The 21,035-nt window shown below is 44.6% G+C and overlaps 1 protein-coding gene across 2 annotated transcripts in view; it reads right to left on the reverse strand.

Annotated features, from left to right (window-relative positions):
• NDE1 (nudE neurodevelopment protein 1) overlaps positions 1-21,035 on the reverse strand; it is a 126,157-nt gene that overhangs the window by 54,546 nt on the left and 50,576 nt on the right. For both annotated transcript variants that reach the window (XM_082260192.1, XM_082260193.1), the window contains exon 4: positions 10,953-11,101. In XM_082260192.1, coding sequence (XP_082116318.1) covers positions 10,953-11,101 — 149 coding nt within the window. The remainder of the gene's footprint in view (positions 1-10,952; positions 11,102-21,035) is intronic.

The following is a 21,035-nucleotide window of genomic DNA, read 5'->3' on the forward strand; positions in this document are numbered from 1 at the left end:
AATTACACTGGTGGTGGTCTAATGCAGTATATACACAAGTAATATTCAAATGCACTGGAAGGCGATTCTATACTGGTGAAGAGGAATAAATTATATATATATATATACCAGAGAAAAAAGGACAAAAGAGAAACTTGATAGAACACGTGTATTAAATGGACACTGGATACACATTTCATATATATATATATATATATATATATATATATATATATATATATATACATACACACACACACACACACACACACACACACACACACACACACACACACACACACACACACACACACACACACACACACACACACACACACACACACACACACACACACACACACACACACACACACACACACACACACACACACACACACACACACACACACACACACACACACACACACACACACACACACACACACACACACACACACACACACACACACACACACACACACACACACACACACACACACACACACACACACACACACACACACACACACACACACACACACACACACACACACACACACACACACACACACACACACACACACACACACACACACACACACACACACACACACACACACACACACACACACACACACACACACACACACACACACACACACACACACACACACACACACACACACACACACACACACACACACACACACACACACACACACACACACACACACACACACACACACACACACACACAGATTTATCCACGGTTTTAGGCATATGGAACTAGCTCATTTCCTCTTGGTCTGATGTTTTCTTTTGAACCAGACCCGTTTGTTGCAAATTTGTGGATTGCATAATTGGAGGTACTCTTGGACAGCCTTCATCTCATTATGATGTGGCTTTAACCCCCTGGTCACCTCTATTTTGAGGTGTAAGTGGATGTTGTTCACTCTAATAAGTTACCTTGATATATAATTTTTTATTTACATTTATTTACATTCTGTTGGATGCAGGTGATAAAGATAGGTACATAGAGAGATAGATTAAACACACACACACCATCTCCCAAAAGTCTGTACACCCCTCACATTTTTTTGCAAATATCTTTATTTTTTCATGTGACAACACTAAAGAAATTACACTTTGTTACAATGTAAAGTAATGGAGTGTACAGCTTGTATAACAGTGCAAGTTTGCTGTCCCCTCAAAATAATTCAAACACAGCCAATAATGTCTAAACTGCTAGCAACAAAAGTGAGAACACCCCTAAATGAAAATATCCAAATTGGGCCCAATTAGCCATTTTACCTCCCCGGCGTAATGTGACTCGTTAGGGTTACAAGGTCTCAGGTGTGAATGGGGAGCAGGTGTGGAATTTGGTGTATCGCTCTCACTCTCTCATACTGGTCACTGGAAGATCAACGTAGCATATCATGGCAAAGAACTCTAAGGATCTGAAAGAAAAGCGTTACTCCACATAAAGATGGCCTAGGCTATAAGAAGATTGCCAAGACCTGGAAAATGAGCTGCAGCACAGTGGCCTAGACAACACAGCAGTTTAACAGCACCGGTTCCACTCATAACAGGCCTCATTATGGTCAGCCAAAGAAGTTGAGTGCACGTGCTCAGCCTCAAATCCAGAGGTTGTCTTTGGGTCAAATCCAGAGGTTGTCTTTGGGAAATAAACGTACGAGTGCTGCCAGCATTGCTGCAGAGGATTAAGGGGTGGGGGGGGTCAGCCTGTCAGTGCTCAGACCATACGCAGCACACTGCATAAAATTGGTCTGCATGGCTGTCATCCCAGAAGGAAGCCTCTTCTAAAGATGATGCACAAGAAAGCCCGCAAACAATTTTCTGAATACAAGCAGTCCAATGACATGGATTACTGGAACCATGTCCTGTGGTCTGAGGAGACCAAGATAAACTTATTTGGCTCAGATGGTGTCAAAGCGTGTGTGGCAGCAACCAGGTGAGGAGTACAAAGACATGTCTTGCCTACAGTCAAGCATGGTGGTGGGAGCGTCATGGTCTGAGGCTGCAGGTGTGCTGCCGGCACTGGGAAGCTAAAGTTCATTGAGGGAACCATGAATGCCAACATGTGCTGTGACACACTGAACCACAGCATGATCCCCCTCCCTTCCCAGACTGGGCCGCAGGGCAATATTCCAACATAACCCCAAACACCCCTCCAAGACAACCACTGACTTGCTAAAGAAGCTGAGGGTAAAGGTGATGGACTGACCAAGCATGTCTCCAGACCTAAACCCTTTTGAGCATCCTCAAACACAAGGTGGAGGAGTGCAAGGTCTCTAACATCCACTAGCTCTGTGATGTCGTCCTGGAGGAGTGGAAGAGGACTTGAGTGGCAACCTGTAAAGCGCTGGTGATCTCCATGCCCGAGAGGGTTAAGGCAGTGCTGGAAAATAAACGGTGGCCACACAAAATATTACCATAATTTTGTGAGAATTATATATATATATATATATATATATATACATACATATATACATATGTTCACACTATTATATTATATAACTGGATTTTTGTAATAACTTACAGTAAAATCCTTTTCTCTGGTGTCCATTGACAAGACGCAGCTCTTATGCTTCTAAAACCATAGGGTTATGCTGCCCACTACAGGAGTAGTACTAGGCAGTGAAAAAATTCACTGACACGCATACAGGGGATGTCCTTCACAGTATAACCCCACACACAAACCATCCTCATAACAGGGGCATCTGTCAATGGACTTCAAAGCATTTTACGGTAAGTTCTTACGAAAAGCCAGTTTTCTCTATAGTCCACTGACAGACACAGCTCTTATGCTTCTTATACCATAGGGACGCCCCAAAGCAGTGTAGGCATGAGGGGTGGGAGGAACACAAAAAAAAAAAAAACAGGTAACGTTTTTCCAAAAGGCAAAAATGTAGCTAAATGGGTAGCGAAGCTCAGCCAGGAACAGGAGCTTACCAATAGAAAGCAAATATAAACCCCTGAAAGGAGGAAAAAAAATTCCCTTTAACAGCAGCCTGCAAAACCTTGCGGCCAAAGGATGCATCCAAAGATGCCAACAAAACTGCCTTGTAGAATTTTGTAAAAGTATGCCCGGACGACCAAGTAGCCGCCTTACACACTTAAATAACAGAGGCCTGATGATAAAAGCCCAAAAAGGCATTCAGCCTCCTGGTAGGACGCGCCATCACAGGGAAAGGAGGAACCTGACCCTTCAAGGAATAAGTCTGTACAACCATCTGCCTAATCCCTCTGGATATAGTCACAGCAGAAGCAGCCAACCCTTACGAGATTCTTCAGTAAGGACAAAAAATATATAGTTGATTTCCTAAAAGACTCGTGGCCAACCGGTAAAACTTTATCGTCTGAACCACATCCAGAGAGTGCAAGGAAATTTCCTTGGAATGCTTAGGCTTAGGATAGAGTTAAGGCCAAACAATTCTTCATTTAAAAATAGTAATCAGACACCACCATAGGAATAAAAAAAAAAAAAAAAAAAAACGGATTAGGTTGGAGAACCACTTTATATCTGAGGACGACCAAATAAGGTGGACAGGAAAGCGCAGCCAACTAGCTAGTCTGTGAGCAGAAGTAATAGCCACCAAAAAGGCAACTTTCTGAGATAAAGGCAGAGTTATGTCCCTATATTCTCAAAATTAGGCTTTTGAAGAAAAAACCAAAGTCAAATCCCACGGAAGCAAGGGGGATTTTCTCGGAGTCATACGACACACTCCATGAATAAAAAGGTGCAAATTAAGGTATTAACAGCCAACAGGCGTTGGAAGTACATCGCCAAAGCTGACACTTGGCCCTTTATCATGCCTAAGGCCAACCATTATTCAAATCCTTTTTGCAAGAAAGCCAAGACCCTAGCCACCGAAAAAATTGCAAGGGTGCAATTTTTGCGATTCACGCCATGAAATAAAAATATTCCACCTGCGATGATAAATCTTTCTGGAAGTCGCTGCTCTAGCCCTCAGCAGGGTAGGAAGCACAGACTCAGAGAGACCGCTATTTTTCAGCACCTGGCCTTCAACAGCCATGCCATTAAAGCCCACGACTGTAAAGCAGGATGGAGGATCAGCCCCTGAGAAAGCAGGTCCTCCCTCAAAAGGCAACCGCCAGGGAGGCATGACGGCCATCTTCACCAGGTCTGCGTATCAAGACCGACTAGGCCAGTCTGGAGCCACCAGAACATGCTCCACCGCCATCCTACGGAGAAAACCTCAACAGCTGTATCGGAGGGAAGGCATAAAATCGTTCGATACTACAAGGAGCTACCAATGCGTCTGTGGCATCGGCCAGAGGATCTCAAGCTCTGACTATGTACCTTAGCACATCTTTGCTTAACCGAGATGCAAACTGGTAGACCTCCGGGGTCCCTCACGGACACAGGAGACAAAACACCCTCGGGATGAAGGGACCATGCCCCGTGATCCAGAATCCGCTTGCCAATTCTCCAATCCCGGAATGTGAACTGCAGAGAGAGCCGGAACCTATCCTTCCGCCCACCTCAGAACCTCGGCCACCTCCTGGGCCGCCCGAGTACACTTTGTGCCTCTTTGATGATTGATGTAGGCCACAGCCGTGGCAGTGTTCGATTGGATCCGAGCCAGGAAACCACGCAGTCAATTTGTCCACTAGATCAGAACATCGATTGGTAAAGAAAATTCCCCTGTCCACCAGACTCCCTGGGCACTGGGGTTGTCCAGCACCCTGCACCAGCCCGACAGGCTGGCATCAGTGGTGACCACCACTCACAGCAGTGGTAGAAAGGACTTGCCCTGAATCAGGGCAGGAGACTGAAGCCACCAACAGATCGTTGACCTCGTAAGTTGGCTCAAAAACGTATCCTGTCTAAGGACTGTAGATCCTTGTCCATTCAACAAGTATCTTTTTGCAGAGGCTTGGAATTAAACTGAGCGAAAGGGACCGCCTCAAAAAGGTCGACACCAGACTCAGGGCTCTCATGCATGGCAGAGTAGAGAGATCGCTTTCCAGCAGCAACCGGATCTCTCCCTGCCACTTCTGAAGTTTGTCCCCAGGAAGAAAGACTCTCTCCACGGGAGGAGTCCAAAGCAAGTCCCAGGTAATCCAGTCGCACCGACTGGGTCAGAACAGATTTGAAGTTGATGATCCACCCCAACCATGAATGACAGATTGCTCAACAAGGCTGGGTGATATCTTGCTCTCAACAGGAGAACGTCCAGATAGCCTAGGATCACAATCCCTCTTTTGCCCAGCAATGCCAACACCAGGACCAAAAACCTTAGTGAAGACTCTGGGAGCTCTCCGTGCAACTTCTAGACCAAAGGGTAACACTGCAAGCTGAAAGTGCTCCTCCGCCACCGGAAAACGGAGATACCTCTGTTGTTCCCTATATATAGGGATGTGCAGATATGTATCTTTGATGTCAATTGAGGCTAAAAAACAAATCCCCCTGATCTAAAGATGCCACTACTGACCGAATGGGTTCCATCCGAAACTACTGCACCCGCACAAAGCAGTTTAGAGACTTGGGGTCCAAATTAGGACGCACCTTGCCCTCTTTTCTGGGCACCATGAACAGGTTTGAATAAAAACCTCGAAAATCGGTCCTGCGAGGGAACCAACACAATCACTTCTTGTGCAAGGAGGTCCTGCACTGCCTCCCTGAGATCCTTTAAGCGATCTGGAGAAAGATGAAGATTTAAGAGAAAGAATCTGTCTGACAGCCGAGACCAAAACACAAACTTGTACCCGAAACTAATCGGTTCATGAAACCATTTGTTCCAGACCAAGGACATGCAGGGTTCCTGAAAGAAACGCAGACTCCACCCCCCGCGCGCTCCTTAATGCAGAAGAGGATTTGTCCGCCGAACCGGACTGACTGGTCTTACACCGACTAAGCCTTTTTGCTCCCTCCAGAGGCCCTGAACAGTTAACCTCTCTCGTGTCCCTGAGTCCCTTAATGGTCTTACCCCCCATTAAGCCTTTTATCAACTCATCCAAAGGAATCTCCAAACAATCGCTCGCCCAGAACGGGGAGATCTGTTAAGGCCTACATAGAAGCCTGGTCAGCCGACCAGCTCTTAAGTCACACCATGCGGCGTATGGCAATCCCTACCGCTGACCCTCTGGCAACCAGAGGGGCCGTGTCTAAGGACGCATCAAACAGAAACAACAGGGCCTGGGCCATCTGGTCCGTGAGTCCAATCAAGGTCGGGGGAATATCTCAGTGTTCCGGTTACCCCTAAGCACTTTAACCCATACCATTACCATCTGTGAAACCAGAACGGACACCAAGATTGGTTTTTCTACTGAACCCGCCAAAACATGGAGGTGGCGGGAAAGGGATCCCACCAGTCTGTCCACCGGGTCCTTGAAGGCCGATGAATCTTCCATGGGTACCACAGTAGATTTGTTAAACCTGGAAACAGGGTGGTCCACCCTAGGTGGCACCTCGAGCAGCTCGAGACATTGTCAGCAAAGGGATAACGGCGCTTAAAACGCTTGGGCACCCCGCCATTGTTCATTCACAATATCATGAAATTCCTCGGGACAAGGAAACTGACTTGATTTCTGGGCTTTGAGAGAGCCAAAACTACCCACGTTCCTGACTGTGTGGGCTCAGTTAATTGTAAAGTTTCCCTTACTGAACAAATCAAAAAAAAAAAAAAAACGTGCACTGCCTCTTAAATTTGCGATAGCGGTCCGCACCGCCCGATGGTGCAGTTACTCTTTAACCACCGGAGGATTTTGCTGTCTTACGTCCAGGCAACTTTTTGCGATTCAGCGCTGTGGACTTTAACTGACAATTGCGCGGTCGTGCGACGCCATACCCAAACGAAATTTACGTCCTTTTTTTCCCACAAACAGAGCTTTCTTTTGGTGGTATTTGATCACCTGTGCGATTTTTACTTTTTGCGCTATAAAACAAAAAATGCGTTTATTTTGAAAAAACAACAATATTTTTAACATTTTTTTTTATATGAAATTCTCCCCCCCCCCCCCAAAAAAATGTAAAAATCACATTTTTTTTAACATTTTCGGCCAATTTGTTTTCTGCTACCTAGGTTTGGTAAAAAAAAAAAAAAAAAAATCACAATAAGCGGATTTTGATTGGTTTGCGCAAAAGTTATTGCGTTTACTAACGAAAAGATTTGTCATTTTTGGTGTTTTTTTTTTATATAAACGAGTAATGGCGGCGATCTGCGGTTTTTTTTGCTGGACTGCGACATTGCGGCGGACAGATCGGACCCTTGACTGACATTTGACACTTTTGGGGGTACCAGTGACATTACTGCAGTAATCAGTGCTATATATATATATATATATATATATATATATATATATATATATATATATATATATATATATATATATATATATATATATATATATATATATATATATATATATATATATATATATATATATATATATATATATATATGCACTGTTACTGTAAAAATGACACTGGCAGGGAAGGGGTTAACTTTATTGGAGAGGGAGGGGTTAATGTATGCCTGGTGCTTACTAACGTGTGGGGGGGGGGGGAGGTGACAGTGACATAAGGACAGATCGCATGTTCAGCTATGCTGAACACTGCAATCTGTCACTCCTTGTCACTGAGGAGATCCGCCTGCTCTGTTTACACAAGCGGGCGGATCTCCAAACTAGATTCCCCGACGATCGGGGAAGAGCAGCGGCGATCGCCGCCGCTCCTCCCCTGGCCCGACTCCCGCTGTGACTGAAAACAGCGGGAGCGCGCCTCGGGCGGCGCGCGAGCACCGCCTACAGGGGGAGGAGTCCAGGGACGTAGGAGGGATGATAACGAACCACTTTGCCGGAGTACAGTCAATGTGACTGGTCGGCAAGTGGTTAAACAGCGGCAGGTAGCAGTTTGCACAGGGAATGCCCAGAAATGACCCCCATACTGTATCACATCACAGATGAACCAGCAACGTCTGCAGCATGGAGAACTGAGCACAGATAGCAATGCCACAGGAAGCGACATCAATCCACAAGAGGCCGAACTGCTGGTGTAGTTCCAGGCTAAAAAAAAAAAAAAAATGGCGCCAATACAATGGCCAAAATGGCCACATCACCTCACACACAGGGAGCCAATGCCCATACCCAAGATGGCGACCAAACGCCGCCATGCGGTCAGGACCCAGATACAAGGCCACACCAGGGCTCTACCTAAAATGACCCCACAGAGTAAGGTGGCGCTGTATACCCATCCCCCTTGGGCACCAGGCGTTGAATAGAACGCCCCCATGCTAGAGCAGGGAAGGCAGGGATGGAATCCTGATAGGCCAGGGGGATCTTTTAGGAATACGGGGTCCTATTATCCCCAGGAGTTGGCACACATGACCCCCCCCCCCCCCCCCCCAGAGGCCACTAGGGACATGGGAGGGGCTCAGTTTACTCACCATACCATGGACCAGGTGGACCCTGCCCCAAACAGACCTCCCACCCCGAGTGGGGGTGCTGCCAGCCGAGGGGTACGCTGCGACTTAGGGTGTTCCAAGTGGATGAGTCCCGGCAAGATAGCCATTTGCAGGCTCATCCCCATCCACAGGGGCTCTGTCGTGGCGAGGCCTAGTGCGGGACTATAACCTGTTCGCGCTTGTCAGCCAGGTTGGGGGACCATAAGGATCGATATTATCCAGTGTGAAACCTCAGCCGGCTGTCGCTTGTAGTGAACCAGGAGGATCCCCCTGACACTAGCTAGCGTTAGTGAGTAAAGAGAAATAAACAGAAATACCCTTAAAAGAACAAAAAAAAAAAAAAACAAACTGAGCCCGAAGTCCCAGCAGGAAACCTACCTACTCCTTCACAAGGCAGCAAGTAACTGGCTTGTGGCAGAGTGTGTGGAGTTATGCCATGAAGGACAGCCCCTGTAGGCGTGTCAGTGTATTTTTTCACTGCCTAGTACTACTCTCCTGTAGGGGGCAGCATAATCCTATGATACAAGAAGCATAAGAGTTGCGTCTGTCAATGGACAATAGAAATATATATATATATATATATATATATATATATATATATATATATATATATATATATATATATATATATATATATATATATATATATATATACATACATATATACATATACACATACACACACTAATATTAATATGCATTTATATATTACAATGCTATTGAGTCTATGCGCACACACACACACACACACACACACACACACACACAGTATCTCACAAAAGGGAGTACACCCCTCACATTTTTGTAAATATTTCATTATATCTTTTCATGTGACAACACTGAAAAAATGACACTTTGTTATACAAGCTGTACACTTACTACTTTACATTGTAGCAGTGTATATTTGCTGTCCCCTAAAAATAACTGAACACAGCCATTAATGCCTAAACTGCTGGCAACAAAAGTGAGTACACCCTCAAGTGACAATGTCCAAATTGGGCCCAATTAGCCATTTCACCTCCTCGGTGTCATGTGACTTGTTAGTGTTACAAGGTCTCAGGTGTGAATGGGGAGCAGGTGTGTAATAATTGAGGGGACAGCAAATTTTCACTGTTACAGAAGCTGTTCACTCACTACTTTTCCTTTCAGCAAAGTGTCATTTCTTCAGTGTTATCACATGAAAACTTATCAAAAGTATTGGGACGCCTGCCTTTACACACACACACACACACACACACACACACACACACACACACACACACACACGAAAGTTAATGGAGTTTAAGTCTTGGTCCCAAGGGTTCAATATGGAGTTAGCCCACCCTTTGGAAAAGTTTTAACTCTTCTGGGAAGGCTGGCCACAAGGTTTACTAATGGTCTATGGGAATGTTTGACCATTCTTCCAGAAGCCCATTTGTGAGGTCAGGCACTGATGTGGATGAAAAGGCCTGTCTCACAGTCTATGCTCCAATTCATCCCAAAGGTGTTGTTTTGGGTTGGGGTCAAGAATCTGTGCAGACCAGTCAAGTTCCTCCACCCTAAGCTCGCTTATCTAGGTCTTTAAGGACCTTTTTGCATTTGTGCGCAGTTATGTTGGAACAGGAAAGGGCCATCCCCAAATGTCTTGGTATGCTGATGCCTTAAGAGTTCCCTTCACTGGAACTAAGGGGCCGAGCCCAACCACTGAACATCATAATCCCCCCTACACCAAATGATTTGGACCAGTGCACAAAGCAAGGTCCATAAAAGACATGGATGAGCGAGTTTGGGGTGGAGAAACTTGACTAACCTGTACAGAGTCCTGACCTCAACCCAATAGAACACCTTTGGGATAAATGTGAGCGCAGACCGCGAACCAGGCCTTCTCTCCAACATCACTGCCTTATCTCACAAATGTGCTTCTGGAAGAATGGTCAAACATTCCCATAGACACACTTCTAAACCTTGTGGACAGCATTCCCTGAAGAGTTAAAGCTGCACAAAGTCAAAAGCATTTGGTGAGCAACACTGGGCACAGAGCAATGCATGCAGCACTTTATGACAGGAAGCACCTTAAGCCTCAGACACTTTGCAAGAAATATTCTTTGGAATGTATTGAAACTCTGGAGAGAGAGAGAGATTTATAATATATATATATATATATTATAAATATCTCTCTCTCCAGAGTTTCAATACATTCCACACACACATACATATACACACACAAATGTTTATGTAATAAGGATGCATAGATGGTGGAAATACTGTGCTCTTGGTAGCATAAGGAAAGTGCTGTGAACAGCGATTTATAGTATAATAACTTTGTTAGATTTATGCCAGAGTAGATCTAGTAGCAACTGGTAATCGTTTTGTATATTTATTTTCGTGGCATTCTTATTTTGCAGGGACAGCTTTGTGTAGTTTTTTTTTTTTTTTTTTTAAGAGAAAGGAAGGAAGGAAGGAAGGAAGGAAGGAAGGAAGGAAGGAAGGAAGGAAGGAAGAAAAAAAAAAAAGTAAAAGAAAAAAAGGAAAGGACTCACATACCTCTTTGCTCTTTCCAAGTCATCATTAGATTGTTCCAGTTCCCTGATATATTTCTGTAGTTGGTCTTTGACTGCTGTAGTTTGAGAAAGGTCATTTTCAAGTGTAGAGATGTGCAGGTAGCTTTCTGCATGTTGCTCTTCATACTTCTCCTGCATTTTGAAAAGCGTCAGTAAGTCAAAATTGTACAACGCTATTCTTATAAGAAACGTGAAAAAATTGGGTAAGGGCCGGTTCACATTTGTGCGAGTGCGGCGATCGCATGCAATTCGGAGCGCACTGCTTCTTCATTACATGCGATCAGATACAGTGGTTCACACTTGTGCGATCCGATCCTGTGCGAACTGTCAGATCGCACTGCGATCAAACTGGGGGTGTCGTTAACATTTCATTGACACCCCCTGCGTATCGCATATGGCAGTGTGAACTTCCAGATGTGCATTTGCGATGCGGGAACAGGCTGCATATTCGCAGCCTTCCCGCATCGTACAAGTGTGAACCGGGACTAAAACATGCAGCGTTTGCCTATTGCTGGTGTATGAATATGAAATTGAATTTCAAGTACAAAGGAAATTTTTAGGAGCTGTTACGTAGATCAGTCAACCTGTACCGAAAGGGTGCAGGCAAAGATGGTATTGGGCAACACAATCCACTAGATCTAAATGCAGTATGGTCAACAATCCTCAGGAAAGATATTGAACAGAAACTGGGGGTGCTTGTACATCAGAAGTAGCTGAAGCTTAGCATGCGATTGCTAACAAAACAAGCAAAATACTTGTACGTTACATTCAGTCCAAAAAAGGTAGATCAATAATTCTACCCCTTTAGACCCCGTTCACACTGGGGCGACGCTACTTGCCGGGGCCACCTCGCTGGTCGCGGTGCGCAGCTGGCACCGCGACCTCGGAGTGGCCGGCACGGACTTCATATCATTGAAGTCAATGCAGGTCACTCCGGGTCGCCCCAAAGAAGCTCCGGGCCCTTTTTCTAAGTCGGAGCGACTTGTGTCGCTCCTATTAGAACGGGTCCACAGCTTCTCTATGGCAGGCGACCTACGTCGACCTGTCAGGCGACCAGGTCGCCTGACAGGTCGCCCCAGTGTGAACGGGGTCTTTCAAAAAAAAAACACCTCTTAGGAAGCCAAAATAAACAGGAAGCCATTGATGCATTGATTGCCGCGATCCGACTTGGGGGGGCGACCTCCGAGGTCGCGGTGAGAGCAGCGCGCCGCGACCTCGGAGTGGCCGCCACGGACTTCATAACATTGAACTTGTGTCGCTCCTATTAGAACGGGTCCGCAGCTTCCCTATGGAAGGCGACCTGTGAGGCGACCAGGTCGCCTTAGTGTGAACGGGGACTGAGATTTCAGCTACAGGCAACAAAAATAATAAAACAAACAATGATGGAGGATCCCAGCAATGAGAATCAATTAAATACATTACAGTTATTCTGGAGAAGAGACTCTTGAGGGCCGGTTCACACTGGTACGATGCCACCGCATTGCTGTGCAAACATGTGATGTCTGTGCGATGCAAATTCAGCCATAAAAACTGTATGGCTGAATTCACATCACATTTGGGCCAAACTCGTGCAGGACCCTTTTTTGTCTGTACCAGAATCGGATCACATGGATGTTCACAACCATGCAATCCAATTCCTGTCCAAATTCACAGATTGCACAGCGATCTATGAACCGATCTGGGGGTGTCGTTAACTTTTTATTGACACTTGTAGAGGTTCACAGAGGGCAGTGTGAACCGCTGGCGATTCAGGTGCAATGCGAGTACCCGCACAAAATTCATAGGGTTTCCCGCATCACACCGGTGTGAACCAGCCCTAAGTGGGTATAGGAATACATGATACAAATAATCTCAGTAACAGATTAAAAGTGGACTCAAAAAAGGTCCCAGAAGTGAACATGTGGCCACAATTTAGGGTCAGAAGAAAAGAAGGTTTAACCTTAAATTGTGTAAAGGGTTCTTTACTTTCTAAACACTTTCAGAGACCTTCCTCAGGAAATCACACACACACACACACACTTGCCTCCCACAGTACATGGAAATGCAATTATTTTAGTAAATATCAACTGCCAAATGCCTTTTCTCATCAGCAGTATAAAGCATTTTAGTGACTTCTATCAGTGTCCAGCCGCGCAATGGCTAAAGCTTGTAGGAGGCATTTTCAATTCTCCTCTGACTGTCCTATGAGACTGCATGACTCTTGACTTTGTCTGAACAGTGCTAATTGGCCCTGTGCTGACCACATGCACCCTCACAGAAAAAAAAAAAAAAACCTCCATCAATACACACCAAAGTGAGCATGTGCAGCTTGCCCCCTGCCCTCTGTTCTATCAGGAGATGGATTATGGACAGTGGAAGAGGGGAGGATCAGAGAAGACAGAATCAGCCTTTTTCCCACAAGGAGCAGGATTAACCCCTTAGGTTCCACAGCGAGTATAACCAGCATACTTTACTACATGTACAGAATTATTTTACTGTTATGGTTTAGTAACTCTTTAAGCCTTCCTTTTGGATCATCAGGCTTCCTAAAAAGGCTTAGTAGGTAAAGGACAGGTCCAGGCTCATCTGGTACAGCACACCCTGCAGCCACATCACTGTCTAATGGATATAGTTTATTTGGGCCAAGCTGGCCCAAATGAACAATTTAAAGCAGTGGTTCTCAGGACCTGCTAACAGGCCAGATTTTAAAGTATTCCCTTAGGGAGATGCAGACTAGAATTCTGCAATCGCTGAGCAGCAAATTATATCACCTGCAATGTATTTCAGTCATCTTGCAAACCTGGCCTGTTAATGGGTCCTGAGGACAGGAGTTGAGAACCACTGATTTAAAATTGATATTGGGTATTTTACCAGTTGGACTCTCGGGGTACTGAGGTGGATTTATTAAAAAGGACAATTGTGCTAAAAAAGGTAAAATGTACTTTAAACAGACTTGTGTCCTAAATGAGACTTCAGATTTGAAAATACGGCAGTCAGTGGTTTCCAGCTGCATGAATCTGCCAAGTCCTGTGGCTTGATTCAAAGTTGTATACAACCAGCTGCAAGCTGGAAAGCCTTTAAAGTTAAAATAAACAAACACTCTTATCGTTTTCAGCCAAGGAAGCTGCCATCTTGGCCTCTGTTTAATCTACAACTGCCATGATGCTGCACATGTTATCAGTTAGGACACCAGCCATTGGATGGTTTGACAGTTTGGTTGAGAGCACAACCAATGTGACCCTTAAATTCCTGGCACGTGCTGGAAATGTAACAATTTGAAAAACTGTTGAATGGATGGGTTTACTCCAGCTTAAAACAATACAAATGACAAGCTCCGCTGCAGTCCCCATGTAACCACACATCCAGTGGTTACTTAAGGAGAGATGATCAGTCTTGGACACAGATTGCATCCAGGGACAATCATCTGTCCCTAACTGCCAAACATGCAGATACAGCCGAACAGCAGAAAATCTGCCATTGCTTAGTCCTTGCCTCATGGCTACAGCTGCTCTTAAAGAGGAAGTAAACTCTTAAAGCTGAGTTTTGGCCCCAAAATCGACATAGTCAATTTTGGGCTATCTGCTTGCTTCTAGGTCACCTGAAACAGAAATGGACAATTACGATTTTTTTTTTTTTTTTACTTACCTTGTAATTGCAGAAAAATATACTCCCCTTTCTTCCACTTCCTCCCTCGGCGGCCACTGCCCGCGCCGTCACTTCCGCTTTGAAATGATTCCTGGGAGCTGAACGTCATCGCTCCCAGGAATCAATGCGCCTGCACCGGCCTGACGTCAGTTCCGGGGCAGGCGCAGTCATACCTTGCTAAACAGCTTCTGGGCATGCCCAGAAGCTGTGCAGGGATGATGCTGCAGCCCCGGAAGTGACGGCGGGGCCGGCGCAGTGCATCGTGAGACCGAAGAGGACGGAAGGACGCAGAAGAGGATCACGCTGGCTTCAGCTGCCCACACCTGAGATGGCAGCGCTGGAGAAGAAATTTTCAAAGTAAGTATTTCTTCTAAAAAGGTAAGTGCGAACCAAGACAGATCAGAGGCTATCCATTGTGGAATGTACTAGCCCTGACTGTCCCGGGGGTATTTTCATTGAAATTTTTTTTCTGGTGGCCGGAACTCTGCTTTAATGTAACGTCACTCCCACGCATGCGCACGGGAGCCGCCAGTCAGGGCACAGGGCTCTGAAGAAACGGCACGGGCGGCTGTATCTTCAGAGCGCATGCACTGCAAGTATCTCCTAAATGGTGCAAGTTTAGGAGATCTTGTCAGCACCTATAGGCAAGCCTTAATATAGGCTTACCTATAGGTAAAAGTCATTAAAGTGGGTTTAAAACCACTTTAATTTCTGAGGCTGGAACCCAGGTGCCTGGAAGATTCTTTTCACAGAAATAGTGCAACTCTATTTCATGTCCTATGAGGGCCTCTCTAAGATATTTTTCAAAAATATTAATGCAGATGGCAGCATTTTGACTTATTGCTACTGTGATCACCCAACAGCTGTGTTTAACAAAAAAAGAAAAGAAAAGAAAGCAAAAAGCTATGGATCACAGGAGTGCAGTTCGTTCTCCAATCCTGTGATCTGTTTTCAGCCAACAGTGGGCTAAAGCCTGCTGTCAGCTGACATCACAGACCCAGTAAAGCCTCTGAAAAGCTCCCGAAAATATGGTTGGGATCCATCCAGAAGTCTGAACCGGCAGCTGGCTCAGAAAGCACGTGTTCCCATCCCCTACACACCCAGCACTCCAGTGAGACAGTAACTGACAGAGCTGAGCGGTCAGCGATGTTTGAGCACTTTGTTCTTGGAGGTGGTGGGGGACAGCTGCAGCCATCTAGGAAAGTATGATCGTTTATTTTTGTTTTTTAGAATTCTATGCTTCTCTTGTTAAGGGCTCGATCACACATGTGCTAATGTAGACAGTACTAATCACACAAGAATTGAACTTTAGCCAGAAAATGAAGATCTGCTAGATCACTTCAGGCTGGCCCTTTTTTGCAGGTATAGATATGTAAAAAATAAAAATAAAAAAAAGGTCCAAACTGTTTAAAATCCAATAATACACTGTCTCACCCTGCTCTGCACATGCTCAGTTGCTCTCCAATTTTAGACATTTTTAGGCACTGACAAATTTGTAGAGGCTGATCTGCTGACAGCCTTAAATCTGAGTTCCAGCCATTTCACTCAGCTGTCCAACGGTCCAGCGATGCGGCCGCCCGAAGCCTCAATCCTCTCCCTCGGCATCACTGCTGTGGGCACCCGGCTGTGACAGTTTGCGGCTTCACAGCCGGGTACCCACTGCGCATGCGCGAGTCGCGCTGCGCGTCTTGATTGGCCGGCAATCTTCTGGTTCTGGGACCTCCGACATGTCCCAGAAGATTGCAGGGAGGGAGGGGGAGAGGAGAACTTCCGTTCAGGGCGCCGCGGCGCTCCGAGCGGAAGTGGGAGCGGGTACCTGTCAAAACTAGGTACCCGCTCCCCCCCCCCCCAAAAAAAATGACATGCCAAATGTGGCATGTCAGGGGGTAAGAATAACTAAAGCGGAAGTTCCACTTTTGGGTGGAACTCCGCTTTAAAGCAGAATGAAACTCTCCAATCCTTTACAGCCAAGAAAGTTGTCTCTGTTTGAGCTGCAACTGCCATGCTGCTGCACATGTGATAAGTTTTGACCCCATCCATTTGATGGCTTGACAGTTTGGTTGAGAAAACAAGCAAGCGTGACAGTTAGCAATCCCAGCATTCCAGGAATGTAACTTTTTTGAAACCCTTAAAAAAATCGATAGGTTTTTGTTCCACTTTAGGATTTACTACTGCTCAGGGGCTCTGGGCTTCAGCAAAATGGCATCCTTCAGCAAGGAAAGTGAAAATGCTGGAGGCAATTTACAACAAACATTTTGTTAGTATAAATTATCAATGTGAAACGTATGTTTCTTGCTAAAGAACTTTTTTTTTTTTTTTTTTTTTTTTTATCAAGTTGTTATGGGTAAAGTTCCACTTTAAGCATGGCCCTTTCCTGAGGCATCGAAATTTGTCAGCTTCCTCCATTGATTTCAACAGTAACTAGAAAAGCTACAATTTCTGGGGAAATTGTGTAAAGCATTCTTTACTCCATCAGTCATATTGTGAAAACTATCAAGACTATGGCTTAGCCGTGGATATTTTTAGTGGCAGCAGGGATAGCTGAACATTTTGATATAAGATTTGTGTAGGTGGGCTTGAAAATGAGGGAGTGGTGGCAGTTTAGAAATCATGTCCTGATTTTTCAGCTCACACTCTAGCTTTTGTCAGCTGCCACTCTAGTTTTGAAGATTCCGCCATGCATTCCTATGGACCAATTTTGCCACAAAAACGCCGATATTTCGTAAACCATTCAGCGAAATGTTCCACAAAGTAATATCACACAAATTGGGAACAATCCGCACATTTTCGGTTTATTATGGAGTCTCCACACTGTGCTCCATGAGAGGGTCCTCATTGGGCAGTGGAGGAAATCCAGTCAATGGCACACTCAGGCCTGTATCTACCCCAGAAAGGCAGATTCTGCCACACAGCATTCTGGGAGTGGGTATAAGTTTGAGGGGAGCACATGACGCAGGTCTTTGGTGGGAAGCAGAGTCCCAGGAGGGAGAGTGCAGTTGTCTCTCCTCCCGTCAGAGGAATCGGGTGTCCAAGGCGGCTTGCCTAGTGAGAGGGGACAGAAGGCTGAGCTGCAGAGGATCCAGTGCAGAGGAACAGCGGAGCTGAGAGGGGTCCAGTTTCAGGAAAGCATTCCCAGTTCGTGAGTACTGCAAACTCCTCTTGAGGGTCTGCCTAGAGAGAGGGGACCACTCCGTGAAGGTTATATGGATCCAGGAGCAAGTGTAACGGAGGTGCCAGTGTTGACCCTGAAGAGCAAAGAGGGTGTGCCAGTGAGTGGACCCTGAAGTGTAGAGAGGGTGCCTAGTGAGAGGACCCTGAAGTGTAGAGGGTGCCTAGTGAGAGGACCCTGAAGTGTAGAGGGTGCCTAGTGAGAGGACCCTGAAGTGTAGAGGGTGCCTAGTGAGAGGACCCTGAAGTGTAGAGGGTGCCTAGTGAGAGGACCCTGAAGTGTAGAGGGTGCCTAGTGAGAGGACCCTGAAGTACAGAGGGGGTGCCAGCGATTGAGTCCTGAAGTGTTAAAGTGTACACTTACGTGTAGTGTTGAGAGTTGCAGCAGCAGAAACAGTTTACAGAAGCTACCTCAGTCAGGAAGGACTGGAGGGAGCAGTGTTCGGGACTTTTGAGCTAACCAGATTGTTAGAAGTCAAGTTCAAGTACAGTTCAGCAAGTCAGTGTTTTTCAAGCACCAGAAAGCGTTTGTCGGCATCCAGACAGCGCTGAAAGGCAATTTTCTTCAAAGTGTCCCATTTGTACCTAGTTGAGCCAGAGGAGGATCCCACTCATTACCTTCTCCCATCCCCAATATAAAATAAACAAAAACAAACCAAAGATGCCGGACTGGTCTTTAAGCTGAATACCCAAGTGTGAGATTTGAGTCAAAGGGGCTGCTGGCGTTTACGGTAACCATGGCAGACCCACATCAGGCCCAATGCCACATCAGGCCCAATGCCTGGAAATCCTGCTACACTGTCTATGTAGTGTAAAAACTGTGGGAGGAGTTAGGGTGGTAAATTTGGCTGTAATAAGAATATATATGCAAGAGAACAGTAAGTGGTCTTGCCATGCAAGAACACTTAACTATCTGTAACTGCGCTTTAACAGCATCTATGGTATGTTAGTGAAGCATTAAAAAAAAAAAAAAAAAAAAGTGTTAACTGGGCACTGACCGAGGCATTAGATGTTTCTATATCCCAGAATTCACTGGGAAATAAAGAACTAGGACAGAACAGCTCCTGCCATTTCCTGTTTGTACACAACAATCTTGTGGTAACATGGTTTGCTTCCGTGTGGGCAAAAGCATCAAGCCAGGCAGCAATACTGACCACACCTGGCAGGAGCGGAGGAATTGAGCATTATTGCCAGTGGCAAAGCTTCATGTTTCAGCAAACTTGTGTTGGACCAACGCTAAAAGTCAACAACAAAAGTATACAAATCCATCTTTTAGAATTCACAAAACCGCCTGCTATAACACCACAAGCTAGCCACACCTCAAAGTAGATAATTTCCTCTACACCACTTCCCCTTTAAGAACTTCCCATTAAGAAAGCAACACTTAAGTGGTTTATATTACTTTTATTATATTACTTTAATGCCCATAAGCATCAGAATGTTTTAAAGGACCAGGCCATTTTTTGCAATACAGCACTGCATTACTTTAACCACTTAAGCCGCGGAAGATTTTACCCCCTTCCTGACCAGGGGGTAGTTTGCGATTCGTTTGTTTACACGCCTGAAACAAGCGGACCGAATGTAAGTGAATTTGTTTTTTTATGCGAAATAAATTGGTTTTAATACTGCACCATGATGGCCCTCTTTATTTGATGAGCCCCTGAGGTCGTGGCAGCAGTTAAGGAATCCATAGTAAAAAGTACCCCAATACGGACCCCTAGAGGCATTTCGGGACCACGGATAAGATCCTTCAGACAGGACCCGGGAGCCGTGAAGCACCAAATCGGGGGAAAAAAAAATATATATATACACAGGCGATTTATGTATATTACTGAGGTGAGAGTTTAGAGCACCTAGAAGTGACACCTGGTGGAGGAGAAAGTCACAGCACTTTAATTGCACGGAAGCACCTTGTGGTTTAAGTTGGCGATTGAAGTCACACACTTGATTATTTTTCTTATGGTGATTTGGAAGAACGGACATTTAAATCACTATTTGTTTTTTAAGGATTTTAAGGACTTTTTTTTGCATTATTTGTATTTATAGATGAATTATAGCACCCAGCACTTTAGAGATTGAAAAATTGTTAATTCCACGATTTATTTGATCACAAGACCTATTGAAGCACTATTATATATTTAAGGTTATAAGGATGCGTATTTACCAAAAATAAACACCCCATTCCTCACAAGCACAGCACTAATAAATAAATCAACTATATTTTAAGAATTAAATCATTTTTTTGAAGTTTAATTCACTTTTGAAGCGCACCATAACCCCCCCCCCCCCCCATTTTAAGCACTGCATTACTTTAACCACTTAAGCCCCGGAAGATTTTACCTCCTTCCTGACCAGGGGGTAGTTTGCAATTCGGCACTGCGTGACTTTAACGGACAATTGCGCGGTCGTGCGACGCTGTACCTAAACTAATTTGACATCCTTTTTTTCCCACAAACAGAGCTTTCTTTTGGTGGTATTTGATCCCCTGTGCGATTTTTTGATCATGCGCTATAAACAAAAAAAAAAAGCGTCAATTTTGCAAAAACAACAATATTTTTCACATTTTTTTTTATATGAAATTCCCAAAAAAAAAATTTAAAAATTAAAATTTAACATTTTAGGCCAATTTGTTTTATGCTACATATTTTTGGTAAAATAATAAAAACCCCAAAAAGCGTATTTTGATTGGTTTGCGCAAAAGTTATTGCGTTTACTAACTAAGGGAAAGTACAATAGAGGGGGCAAAGTGGGACTTTATAGGTGCAAATGGAGAAAAATCTGGATTCTCAAATATTACACATTTTATTAAACATACAGAATTAGTACAAGACAGTACATTAATTTAAAATGTTAAAAGCAAAAAAATGCACTCGATAATATCAACTCTACATGTTTCGCCATCTTCATAATAGCTTCTTCAGGAGTTTTGACAGATATTTTTCGAGAGTGAACTTTTCCACATTGAAAAAGAAAGAACATGAACAATAGGACAAATATACTTTTTATAGGGCATATAACAATAGTCCTAAATTGAATGCCCAAATAGATTTCATAATTCTAGTACTAATATCAAAATGTACCTTAGGAAGACCTGAGCCCTTTCTTTTGCCGAAAGTGAAGGCAACGAAGGTGCTGAAGCTGGGGTGAATAGAGAGGACTGAGACATCTGACCTCTTAAAGTTGACCCATAGAGAAGATGATGATGAAGATTTGGATAATGTGAACAATGACATTAAGCAATTATATCTTGATAGCACATTCTTACTGAATGATC

The sequence above is a fragment of the Pelophylax lessonae genome (assembly GCF_965119305.1).
Source record: "Pelophylax lessonae genome assembly, chromosome: 6".
Lineage (NCBI taxonomy): Eukaryota > Metazoa > Chordata > Amphibia > Anura > Ranidae > Pelophylax > Pelophylax lessonae.